Source organism: Oryx dammah, unplaced genomic scaffold (genome assembly GCF_014754425.2).
Source record: "Oryx dammah isolate SB20612 unplaced genomic scaffold, SCBI_Odam_1.1 HiC_scaffold_13, whole genome shotgun sequence".
NCBI classification, from domain to species: domain Eukaryota; kingdom Metazoa; phylum Chordata; class Mammalia; order Artiodactyla; family Bovidae; genus Oryx; species Oryx dammah.
The window spans coordinates 56,620,169-56,632,772 of NW_024070197.1; the positions used below are offsets into that span (position 1 = coordinate 56,620,169).

Sequence of the window (12,604 nt, forward strand, 5' to 3'; positions counted from 1 at the left end):
TATCACAGATCCTTTTCCCCAGCATGGAGACTGTCTTTTCATTATCTTAATGGGGGCTTTTGAAAACAGCGGTTTTTTAATTTTGGTGAATTCCAGTTTATCTTTTTTCTTTTTATAGTTCATGCTTTCTATGCCCTTCTAGAAAATCTTTGCCTATTCCAAAGTTGCAGAAGTTTTTTAAATTAAAGTTTCTGCAAATTTTATTGTTTCAGTGTTAACATTTAGGTCTTATGATACATTTCAAGTTACCTTTGGTATATGGTGTGAGGTATAAGGGTCAAGTCCTTTTTATCCTTATATCTAGGCATATAGATAGCTAGTTTTTCCAGCATCATTTGCTAAAAAGACATTTCTTTCCCTGCTGAACTGCCTTGGCTCTTCTATTGAAAATCAATTTAATAACCATGAAAAGGAGCCAAAGCTCCATGAAGAAGTGGCTGATTCCACAGCTGAGATAGAAAACACAAGATGAGCCTGACCATCTTGCGCTGCCATGGAGAAGTGCTTCAAAAAGGATGAGGTGTGTCAGAGGACCCAGGGCCAGCATGTAGCTCCTGACGGCCGCAGCTGGAGCAACACAGCCAATGACAGTCCTGGCTGGGCAACTCAGAGAATAAGAGTACCCGTGAGTCCATACTGATATAAATAAATGGCTGAATCCGTTAAAAAAAATAGGGAGAAGGGACAGGTGTTCTTTACAGAATTCCAGCTGACAAAGGGAGAAGGAACGAGGGAAGCAGAAAGATCCCCAGGAGGCAAACACCACGGCTCTAACTTCCGTGAGGCCAGTCCATCAAGGGTGCTCCATTAGTGGGGAAAATTTAAGGAAAAATAGTGTATTTGCATATACTCAAATTATCTCTTCCAAGATATTCATGAATTACAAAGGGAGAAGCAGTGACTTTACAGTGCGGGAAACCCCACAGATGGCACCTTAACCAAGTCATCAAGATTAGCATCACCAGTAATGGGACAAGGTGTCTCTCCCCCTGACACCACGCAGAGAAGGGCCCAGAAGCACTTATGAGGGATCCCCACCGCAAACGCACAACCTCAGCCTCATCACAAGACATCATCAGACAAACCCAGGTGGGGAGACATCCTAGTAAAAACCATCCAATAACCTTCAAAGACTCCCAAGCACAAGGGTGGTGCCCCATCACATCCCCACTTAATTCACTTAGAACAACTAGAAACGTCAGCTGCAGTCTGGGTAAAAGATATTAGTGGATGAACTGGTGAAATTCGAATAAAGGCGGTCGTTTACTTAATAATACTGTACCAAAGTGAATACTACAGCATGTAAGATGTTAACAGTAGGAGAAGCTGGGTGGATAGCTTATGGGAACTCTATTTTTGCTACTTTTCTACAGGTCTAAAATCATTCCCAAATAAAAGGTTTTTGTTTTTTTTACTTTAAAACAAAACAAACTAGACTCTGCTATATAATAATGTTCACTTAAGTAAATTTGATCAATTCCCTTTCATAGCTAACAGCATAGCCAGGTCAGAGCAGACCTCAATTAGAGGAGAGGTATGTAAGCCCTTTAGCACCACCAATGTCCAGGTCTCCACTCACTACTGGGGCACGTAAAATTATTTCACTAAGAGCAGCGCTTTGTTTTTTCCCAATGCACACTCTCCCCAGACTGTTACAGAGTGGTACATTCCCTATTTTGAATCCCAAGAAATGTAGAAGCAGAATGTTGTCCAAGATCACGGAACAACTCAGAGACCAAGCTGCTATAAAGTGAAGATCTGATTCCTCTAATATCTGAAAGCTGATTGGTATCAAGCAGTTTGTGGGACTGGGAATACAGCGTGGCCCCTGCCTCTCAGCTGCCTCTAATAAACAGGGAAAGGGAAAAACTAAGAGCTATCCCTGCAAATGAAATCAGGCGATCGCTGACCTCATGTCTTACGGGCACTGAACCCACGAATGCTTGCACCTGAGGCTCAGCAAGTCTGAGCACGCCCACTGCCTGCAGAATGCTGGGAGCACCTCCCTGGAGTGCCAGAAGAGACCTCAGGTCCACAAGAGTGTCCTGCTCACAAAGCCCGGACGTAGCCCGGACATAACCCAGACGTGCTCAACAAATGAGCCAGATAAATGAGAGCCCCTTCTCCAGGCACTAAACAATTAACAGACGCCAACTCTGATGACTCAGATGATGGGATTATCTACCAGGCAGGGATGCGGACACAGCTAGCACAACATGCTCAGTAAGTGAGAGAGGAAAATAGGCTTATGATGGAAAGGTAGGAGACTGCGGCAGAGAGCTTTTAAAAATCTAATATGCTACCTGAGGAAGGTAGAAAAGGAAAAACAAAATAAACCCAGAGTAAGTAAAAGGAGGGAAATAAGACAAGAGGAGAAACTAATGAAACAATACACAATGGAGAAAATGAACACTGATGTGAGCGGGCTCTTTGAGAAGGTAAGTACAATGCTAAACTTTGTCAACAGAGGGCGCTGGAGGGACTGCAAGGCTCGGAGAGGCTTCTTTCCTGGTGTTGGTTGTCTGCTCTGCCGTCTCCAGTGTGCAGGGGACCCGGAGGTGCTCACTTGCGGGGAGGTGCTCTGCTAGCCAGCAAGCAGCTTCCTGCGCACCAGCTCTGGCCCCGGCGTCCCAGGGCTCTGCTATATTCTGGGCCACTGCACCCGCTCCTCTACAGAGGTGAATCCCAGCCCTGCAGGGTGGGGAGCAAACTTCCAGGTTTGTTCCTTCCTGGGACATTTTCCCTCGGTCCTAAAGGCTGCAGCTGCACTTCTTTCTTGGCTATTTCTGCTTTCATCAGAGTCTCCTCTCACAGGTTAGCAGTTAACTCCTCCTACTAGTTAATCATTAGGTTGGTGACCACCTAACCACCTGTTTAAGTTTATGGAAAGCTGAGAGCTGTTTTCGAAACTGCAGCTGACTTTTCTACTTACTCTGAGTGAATTACGTGGGGTGTGATGAGCCCCACCGTTGTACTTGCGAGCCTTTGATGGTGGCACCGAGGTCTGCATGCTCCTCAGCACGCACTGCTGCCCCTGGTTCTCGACCTTGGCAGGGGAGGAACGCTCCGGTGACGTCCACTTAACCCTTGCTCCCGTAATGGTCCCTGAGCTGCAGCTCAGAGAACCATATGGGGATGTGGCCAGGGTCAGAGATGTCTATCAAGTATACGTTCATCCAGAGATGAAGCTGACAGGTCTTGACTTCAGAGAATAGTTAACTAATTTATCTATTAAAAACAAGAAAGGGAGAGCACATGGGCTGAGCAAATGCACAGAGGCAGCAAGACACAGGATGGCTGTAAGAAGTGAGCTGCACTCCAGAACACGGGAAAAGAAGAAAGTGGAAAAGGCCGGGCGTTTTTCTCAACCTCAGATCAAGGAGGGCCCCGAGGAGGAGGCTAAATACTAATGTCTTTACTTGGTAAGCAAGGGGTAACTAGGAATAATCTCCATCTGAATGAAATGACCAAAGGCAGATTAATCTTTCAAAAGCACAAGTAGGTGAAATGTATCAGAGAGACTGGTTAGAAGGCCAAGTACACCACACGTATGACAGGGAACTCACTGGAGTTGTGGCAGAGAAATATAGGTGGGTATGTGTGAAAAACACTATAGAGTTTAAAAAAAATAAGATTTGGCAACTCATGAGATGTGAAGCATGACAGAATCAAAGATGACTTAAAAAAAAATATAGACCACCGGGAGGACGACAGTACTAGTCTAGTACAGTATTAGAACTAGGAATGCAAAGAACAGACAGATACACTTGTCTTTCTGGATATACGAAGTTGCTACTGTGACTTGGTATAAATAAGGGCAATTTAAAAAAAAATTTTGCTTTCCTTCAAACAGTTTTGCTTTTAGTCAGAAACACAGAAAATAGTAAGATGTGGCATTTTTCCAGGAAACTTTTAACCTAAAAATAGGGAACAAAGACAGGAAAGACAAGAGATTACTTAAAAACAATAAATAGTCTTCAATCTAAGGCAGGTTGTTCACTTGGCAGCACCTTCCAAAGTATGCAAATACCACACACTTGGAAACATCTGAGCTTTAAAGAGAGAAACTACTCACAGGTGTTCTCCCCCTTCTATAGGTTTTCATGGGAAAGACTAAGTTTTTCAGGCACTATTGTGTGGTATCTGAACTGGTGGTCTCTGAGGCCAGGACGCCTGAGTTCAAATGCCAGCTCTGCTATAGGCTGTCTGTGTGTTTTGGGGCACACGACTCAACCTCTCTGTGTTTTGATTTCCTCATACGCAAGACAGGAATGAAAGAGTACCTGTATCTCAGAGGGCTGTTTTGAAGAGTAAATGTGTTAAATGAGGTAACATGGCACTTAGTATTGTATGTTAATGTTTAGCTTTATCTAAACAAGAGTCCTATATATTGACACCAGAAATCAAGCTTTCTTCATTCTGTTTGTGAACAAACACTGAGAACTTGAATATAAGCAAACTACAGATAAGTGAATTTTATTGGGAAGTACTTTAAACAGCAATGAAGAAGTAATAGTCATGTGTAACAATTATAAATGAAAGCAAGTAATACTCTTACTGAAAGTGAAAAGTGAAAGTGAAGTCGCTTAGTCATGTCCAACTCTTTGCGACCCCACGGACTGGACCTACCCAGGCTCCTCCATCCATTGACTTTTCCAGGCAAGAGTACTGGAGTGGGTTGCCATTTCCTTCAGGGGATCTTCCTGACCCAGGGATTGAACCCGTGTCCCCCGCGCTGCAGGCAGACACTTTACCATCTGAGCCATCTGGGAAGCCCAACACTCTTATTACTCAATACTCCATAAACAGGAGACAGCCTGAGAGAAATCTTAAGGTTCTAATGACGATAGCATATCAAGGGAGACTGAAGACTTCACAGCCAGCTTCAAGTCCTATACAATCAAAACAGGAACAGGAAATGGCAAAACCATAAGCAACCTTGATTATTCCAGCAAGTGAGATACAGCTCTCTAGCTCACACTGTCCAAAAAGTAATTCAGTCATTATGAGAAAGGCTTGTATCAATATTTTATCAGAAACCAAATGTACTGACCCCTGTTTGTTAATGAACTTGGGCAACTGTTTTGAGATTCATTTGGGAAGGAAATTCATACACTACTTTGTACCGTGAACAGTCAGCCCTCACAGTAATACATTATGGAAGAGAGGTGTAGAAAACTCTTTGAAATTCTGCCCCTGTCCCAACCAGAGTAGCAAGCATTCTCAAATTGCTCTCACACTTTGTCTAGAAAATTTTCATAAGATTGTCTGCCCCCAGTAACTGAAGGGAAAAAAACAAATAGGCTATGCAGACATCATAAAATTAAAATACATTAATAGATAACATACATATTTCTAAAATCTTGGCAACTGTGCATTGTTTACCCTAAAATAATATGAAATTAAACATTATATTCTGGCACCCCCTTCTGGCAACACAGTGGAAATGCTATCACAAGATTAACTTTAGCACAGCAATTTCCCTGTAGGATTTGAACATATTACTGCAAGAAAAATGCTGTTCGGTGGTTATAATAAAACAGGTGAGAGGAGCGAAGTGAGGGGGATTGGACCGATGCTGGCGACTCCACCTCACCTGTATGGCAGCCCGTCAGATGATTTAAGAATCTCTGATACCATGTTTATTGAGTGTCTGATACAGGCCAGGGGTGAGGCCAGAAGCTAGGACCCAAAGCTGAGCTGGAACTTGCCCTGAAGGAGCTTCAGTTCACAGTCACAATCCAAGAAAGACAGGCATGGGATCACAGACTGAGAAGCCTAACTCAGACTGGGAGACATAAGGCCTTCTCTCTCTCGGTGGTGATCATTAAGCTAAGTTTTGAAGAAGCCAAATTAACTGGATAAATGTGAGAAGGGAAGTTTTAGGCAAAAGGAAAAGTATGAAAGCACAGAGCTGAGACAATGATACCATGCTGTGCAGGGAAAATATCACCCAGTGGGACTCAAGTGAAGCACCTGGGTTGAACAGTGGCAGAAAGAGGACACACAGGTCATATCACAAAAGGCCATATCTGCTAAGTTAAGGAGTTTAAACTTTCTCCTAAAAGCTATCAAAAGCATCAAGGTCTTCTCTGCACTCGAGAAACATTTTTCCCTGGCTTTCCTATGAGTTACCAAGACTTCTGAAGTCACTAAATAAATATCCGGTATGCATTAGACATAAATAGCTAAGTTCAGTGAAATGATTTGAAAGCAAAACTAAATGAAGTGAAGACACGCCTTTGAAAGCATAAAGAGAAAGCTGCAGAAGCCACATGAAACCATTCATAAATACCTTTTAAACTCATCGTGGTAGAACTCCGACTTGCAAGTTACCATCTCGCCCCCCTGGATGTCCTCGCGACTTCTGACTCCCCCAAACACATACAGTTCCATGGCGACTCCACAGGCCACCGCTCCAAACCTGAAAGGCCACGCAACGTATACATACTAAGCATTGGATTCATTAATATATCTCAGGACTTGGTTCCCTAATTCCTCTTTTGCTTGTTTTAGCTCTGTGACATTCAGTGTTTCACAAATACACGAGTCTTCCTTTTTCAGGGTGTGGATTATTCCTTTAGCGTTATATGAACCAAATGGCAAGTCAAATAAAATATCCATTTAAAAGAAGGGAGAAGTGAAAGCCAGGCGAAGGGGGCTCTGCGCAGCCCACACCCCCGTTCTCTCACCTCCTCTCTTTCAGGGGACAGATGGCGGTCCACTGCTGGGTCCGGGGGTCATAGCATTCCACAGACTCGAAGAGTTTCCCATAGGATCCTCCACCCATGGCATAGATTTTCTTTTTCATAGCTGCATAGCAGCCAATCTGGAAGGAGGAAGCAACAGAGGGGGAGGCAACGTTTATCATTAAAAGTTGGCTGAGTCAACACCAGCTTGGCTGGAACCCTGGGAGATGTTTGGAAAAGGGTCTGATGGAGGCTTTCAAAAATGGGAACAGCATGGGTAATACACATACTGTCCCCAGGGAAGGGTTAGCGCCACCTAACACTACTCCTCTAAGTGAGATAAGCACACGAGCCTTGCTTTTAAAGGAGCTTTCCAAGCTCTCTTCTTTCACCACTATTTGAAGAGTCCGAGATGCAGAGTCCACAGAGAAAGATGTCACTCAACTCTTGCCCCAAATTAAGTCAGCTGGAAGGGCACACACACAGTGAGTGATCATATTACCAGTGAGTCCCAGTACCAAGGTGTGAAATACCCAGGGCACTAGAAAGGCTCTGGCCTGATGATGAAATGCCCGTCTCCACCAGGGAACAGAAAAACAGATCAAGCCCTGAACAGCTAATGGGAGCCCTTAGTTTTCATTCTTCTCAGAAACCAATGGCAGTTCTTTACCTCTGGATCAATGGATTAATGTTTCCTCCCAAGCGTGCACAACGATTAAGAAAACAGGTTTGGGAGATCTGGTTCCTGCCTAGGTTAGTGCCTTCACGGAGCATTTATCAGGTGTGGGCCACAGACGCAACAGCGCTGCCCAGAGCCCACCGCCCCCTGTGAACTCTCTCACACAGCTCCCCAGCTTGGTATGTGACTGGCAATAGTGAAGGCAAGAAGCTACCAGAAAGACAGACTTCTTTAATGTTAATGCTTTAACACTATCAATTGCGTTAAAAGGCATCTGTGAGAAATGAAGAAACTAACTTTAAAATCCAGTGTGTGAATTAGTCATCACGAGGTATAGTTCTCACCTTTCTAACCATGGTCAAATCAGGTTGCTTTGTCCAGGTTTTAGAATAAATATCATAACATTCCATGGAAATTAGCTCTTTTTCACCATCTTCTCCTCCTAAAACGTACAGCATGCCATCTATCTCCACAATTCCAAAATTATGTCTTGCCTGAAAAAACATTAAAGAGCTTTGTAGACAAAAGGCCAACTATCATATTGAAAGCTGATAATCACACATTTAATACAAATGACAGGTTTTCATTACATTCCTGCAAAGAAATACAAGACCCAGAACTGTGTCTCTCAAACAGTTCTGCTTTCCCCAGAAGCTCACTCTTCTATCACAAGAGACAGAGAACCAAAGTCCAGGAATTTCCCAGAACAAGGGAATTTCACGCGAGGTGGACTCCTGGGTAAAATTCTTACCTTTCACTCAAGTCAGGTCATGGCAAGAAAAAGAACGATTACCGCCTGATTCCATAAAATGATTTTTGTTCAGCATGGGTAGTAGTGGCTCCCAGCTGACGTGTGAAATTGTGTAAGAGCCCCAGCAACAGGCCTGCCCGAAGGCTGCCCGCAGTGTGACACTTACCCACTCACAGCACTGACCACTCAGAAGCCCCTGCCATCCAGAAGTCTGTGCGAACAATTTAAAAAGGCCCAGTGTGTGAGGAGGGGCGATGTGGTATGAAGAGAAAGAAAGCAAGGAAGGCCAAAGGGGAGCTGAGGGACAGTGGGGAGGCCTTGCTAAGAAGGAGGCGGGCAGCGTGCCACGTGGGTACCTGGCAAAGGACGGAAGCAAGTGTGTTTCCAGGAGGTGGGGTGGAGGGCACAGGCACGTCAGGCAGGGGTCTCGGCGGGGCCACTGTCTCTGTCATTACACTCAAAGGCAGAAGCAAACCGAAGTGCTAACGGGGTGGAAAGAAACATCAAACAGAAAGAAGCAATGCTTTATCTACCTCGTTCATTGGCGGCAATGCGGTCCACATGTTCGCATCTGGGTCATACTTTTCTCCTGAGCTCAGGGTCTGCTTGTTTTCATCTTGGCCCCCAAATACAAACAAAAACCCTTCTGAAAAAATCAAAGGAGACACACAAGAAAGTTGAAGCGTAAGTTTTCAACACCCATCCCCAGGCAAATGCAAATGCCGTGAGGGCAGAGATAGTACGTGGAGGCATCTTCTTTGATGACAAGGGATTCGAGATCTTTGTCACACTTCACTCAATCCTTGATGACACAGTTAATCTGTCAGTCACTCCGAATCTCTGAGCAGATTCCCACTTCTCTGTGGCTTAAAAGGGAAACTGACCCCACCCATCCAGTCATCAAATGACTCAAGTTATCTCAGTTTGTCTATTCTGTTCCCCAGCCATATTTTAAAATAAAATAGTTTTCTTAAAGGACAAACAGCCAAAGAGACACTGGTAAAACTGAAGGGAAATGTAGGCTGGAGAGGTTTCCATGCATGGGAACCACTTTGGTCTGAGGGTATTAGCAATGTGGGAAAAACGCAAGCTTTCTCTTAGTGGCTTTCAGGGCATGAAGAAGATAGAAATCTACATCCCAGGCCCACAGAGAGTGTGGTTTCTGGCAGGAAAGCCTCTTCGAAGTTCTAACCCTCAGGATGAAGGCCAACCAGAATGAGAAGCCAAATTTAAATATCCTTGCTTATCTAGGAAATCTCAAAATTTGATTTTGATTTACAGTAATTACAAATTAGTGTTTTTAGGCAACTGGCAGAAACAAATGCAAAACTTCTATGGAAGACAGTACCTTTATCTAAGTTTTAGAATCTAACATTCTAAGATTTTAAATCATTAAAGTTTTCCTACAAATAATTTTTAATAAAATGATCAGCACCCAGCCAAAGATACTCAGGTATACAAAGGAACTAGACTCTATGAAGAGGAAGCAGTAGAAACAGACAACAGGAAATAATCTAGAAAAAGACAGCAAATTTCAAATATTAGAGTAATAAGAGAGATAAAACAAAAATGCTCACTATGTTATTTAAAGATAACTCTATATGAAGGGATGGACATAGCAGGTTTGAAAAAAAGAAAATTCTAGAGGGGGAAAAAAAAGATGAAATAGATTGAATAAAACATTCAATGGATGGATTCAATGGCAGATTCATCACAAAGAAAACAAAACAAAAAGAAGGCAGAAGGCAGGGCATAGAGTAAAAAGGTCTAGCCATGTTTAATCTGACTTACAAAAGCAGAGGGACAGAGGATAATGAGCAAGGACAACATTTGAAGACATAATAAATATTTTCCAGATTTGATGACAGGCCAAGCTTCAGAGTCAAGATGCCCAACAATCCCCCAATATGGTAAAATTTCAAATAAAATGTTCACCTAATACTGAAATGACAGGGAAAAAAGACAAAAAACAACAAAAAACTTAAATATAGTAAGAGAAAAGACAGAATTTTATATCTGACAACTGACTTAACAACTAGGAATAACAGAGGTCAGAAGAAAAATATCTTCAGGGTGCTGAACAATAATAGAGGCCAATCTAAAATTCTACACCCAGCAAACATATCCTTTAAGGATGAAGGCAAAATAATGACATCTTTAGACAAATCTTAGGGTTTGCCATCATTAGACCATGTTAAATTCAGAAGGATGAACTTCAGAGAGAAGGAAAATGATTCCAGATGGAAAGTTTGAGTAGTAAGACGGAAAAAACAAAGAAGTTGGTAAATATGTAGATAAATCTAAATGAATACTACCTATAGGTGTGTATATAACATAGATTAACAAAATACATATACATGTAAATATTTACTTGTAAATAACCACATATTTTAATACTGTAAAACTATGGAAGATGAAAAATATAGTATAAATGTACTGATTAACTCTAGACTTTGTTAACAATACAGGCTGAGGATGCTATGTAACTTTCAAAGGGAAAGAGACATAGGATATAACTTCTAATCTGGTAGAGAGGGAAAAACTTGAATGACAAAAAGAGTCGATCAAGTATTTTTTGAAAAAAGGCAGGAAAAGAAGAAACATGGAATAGGCTGGACATATAGGAACTACTCAATCATTTCACAACTTTGGTCAACATGATTGGAAACAATTCTTCTGCTCGCTGTTTCAAGTTTCTGAAACCACCACCCCTCTAGGAAACCTGAAAGTTCGTGATACAGGAGCCTTTGTGGTAGGTGTGCATGTGTGAAAATTATGCACAACTACACACATTATGGGGGGAAACTTAAGGAAAGTAAGTCTGAGAAAAAGAACAGAGAAATCAGACCCATGTTCTGTTGCCTACACCACTCCACTCAGCTGACTGTCGTTAATGGAAACGTCAATAATCGTGGAACCTACAGTTTCATTTCTATCCCACAGCTTTAGCCATATCTACAATACAGTACAGTGTGGAAGAGCTTAAAAATGTTAACGTAATGTTAGTGGGCAAACAGAGACTACACAAGGTAGTAAGAACTTCCAATAACGTTCCAAACTCGCAAAGGTTAACTAACTAAAACATTCTTTCTATAGTAAAGTAACTTTAAGCCAGAACTAATTTAGGTAATATTTTCTCAAGTCTCCTATGAAATGCCTGCTCTTACATGACATTCTTACTTTGGATGTGTGTTACATGCTGTAACTCTAGACTGCCAGGCTCTCCAAGATGGAGCACAAGCATGGCTCAAGGAAATCTGGTTCTCAGATGTGATATCCGGCCAGTGGGTGGTAAGAGTCACTGGGCTCTGCTCTTCCAGCAGTTAAGTCATCCAGTAAAAATGCTCCGCTACTGACATCTTAAAAACAGCTACATAGTTAAGACTTGGGAACAGTAAAGACTGGTCAGAAGACACTCTTCTTACCATAGTCCTGAAAGCTAGAGCCACGCTGAACATGTCCCCATAGAGGGGCAATATCATTAAGAGGTTCTGAGTCATCCTGCACAGCACTGAAATTACATCTCCCTCAATCTTGTGTTTAAGGGAAGCAGATGAGGCCACAGTACCTGCTGAGAGGACCCCATGGTTGATTCTCGGCATGCTTAGAGGGGCCAGTTCGATCCACAGCTGCCGATTGGGGTCGTAAAGGGGGCACATACATCGCATTGCTGCCGTTGGCTTCCGCGAACTAAGAGGAGGCAGACGAACAGTTAGCAGTTAATATGTTTATATTCTGCTTAGAATAACCACGACGAGTATACTGCTCTCAAGAATGTTTCAAACATTAAAAAAAAAAAAAAAAAAATTCGACTGCTATTTGGGCTTTAGACACTGAGAACTGTCCCGAGTTCCTGTGCACACGGAAATCTCTCTTCCCTTACTTAGACCACGGCTCACGGCCACGCTTACACTCTCTCCTCTCCACCCACGGTCACGATGCACTCCGAGTAGCCGCGGGGCTTGAAGCTGGCCAGCATGGCCTCCCCCTGCTGCGGCTGGCTGAGGGGGATGTTGCTGCACTCCTTGACGATCTCACGGACCAAGGGCTCGTTGAGCATCTGCTCCCGTAAGTAGCTCGAGTCCAACCCTGAAACCCACAGCGCTGACATGACGTCCTTCATGTGGACCTGCAGAGCAGGGCGGAAAGCCCGGGGAAGAGGAAGGAAGAGTGTGCATTCAGAAGGCACGAGGGCCAGTGCTGCTTGAACGTGTGAGGCGGCCCCTTTCCTTTCTACTTCCTCTGGCCTCGATAAACAAAAGTTTACCTTAAAACAGCATCACTTCAGATTCATATTTGCTGGATCACTGCAAAGTCTTAAGAAGCTTCCATTACACCCTACAGGGTTCCCACCGCAACAGGAAAACCTACAAGAACTCTGCTACGATTTGCTTTACCTCACTAACTTGGATGTGCTATGAATTATACCCCATTTATACAAATATTAGTGACAGAAAGAGCTTGACACAATATATCAACTAGATA

The 12,604-nt window shown here is 43.1% G+C and overlaps 1 protein-coding gene across 1 annotated transcript in view; it reads right to left on the reverse strand.

The window, feature by feature from the left end:
* Window positions 1–12,604, reverse strand: part of GAN (gigaxonin) — a 55,926-nt gene that overhangs the window by 12,465 nt on the left and 30,857 nt on the right. Inside the window, exons 4-9 of the mRNA XM_040253564.1 lie at window positions 12,031–12,248; window positions 11,688–11,809; window positions 8,653–8,765; window positions 7,713–7,862; window positions 6,693–6,829; window positions 6,296–6,424 (exon numbers count right to left, since the gene is read on the reverse strand). Of these exons, the coding sequence (XP_040109498.1) occupies window positions 6,296–6,424; window positions 6,693–6,829; window positions 7,713–7,862; window positions 8,653–8,765; window positions 11,688–11,809; window positions 12,031–12,248 (869 nt within the window). The remainder of the gene's footprint in view (window positions 1–6,295; window positions 6,425–6,692; window positions 6,830–7,712; window positions 7,863–8,652; window positions 8,766–11,687; window positions 11,810–12,030; window positions 12,249–12,604) is intronic.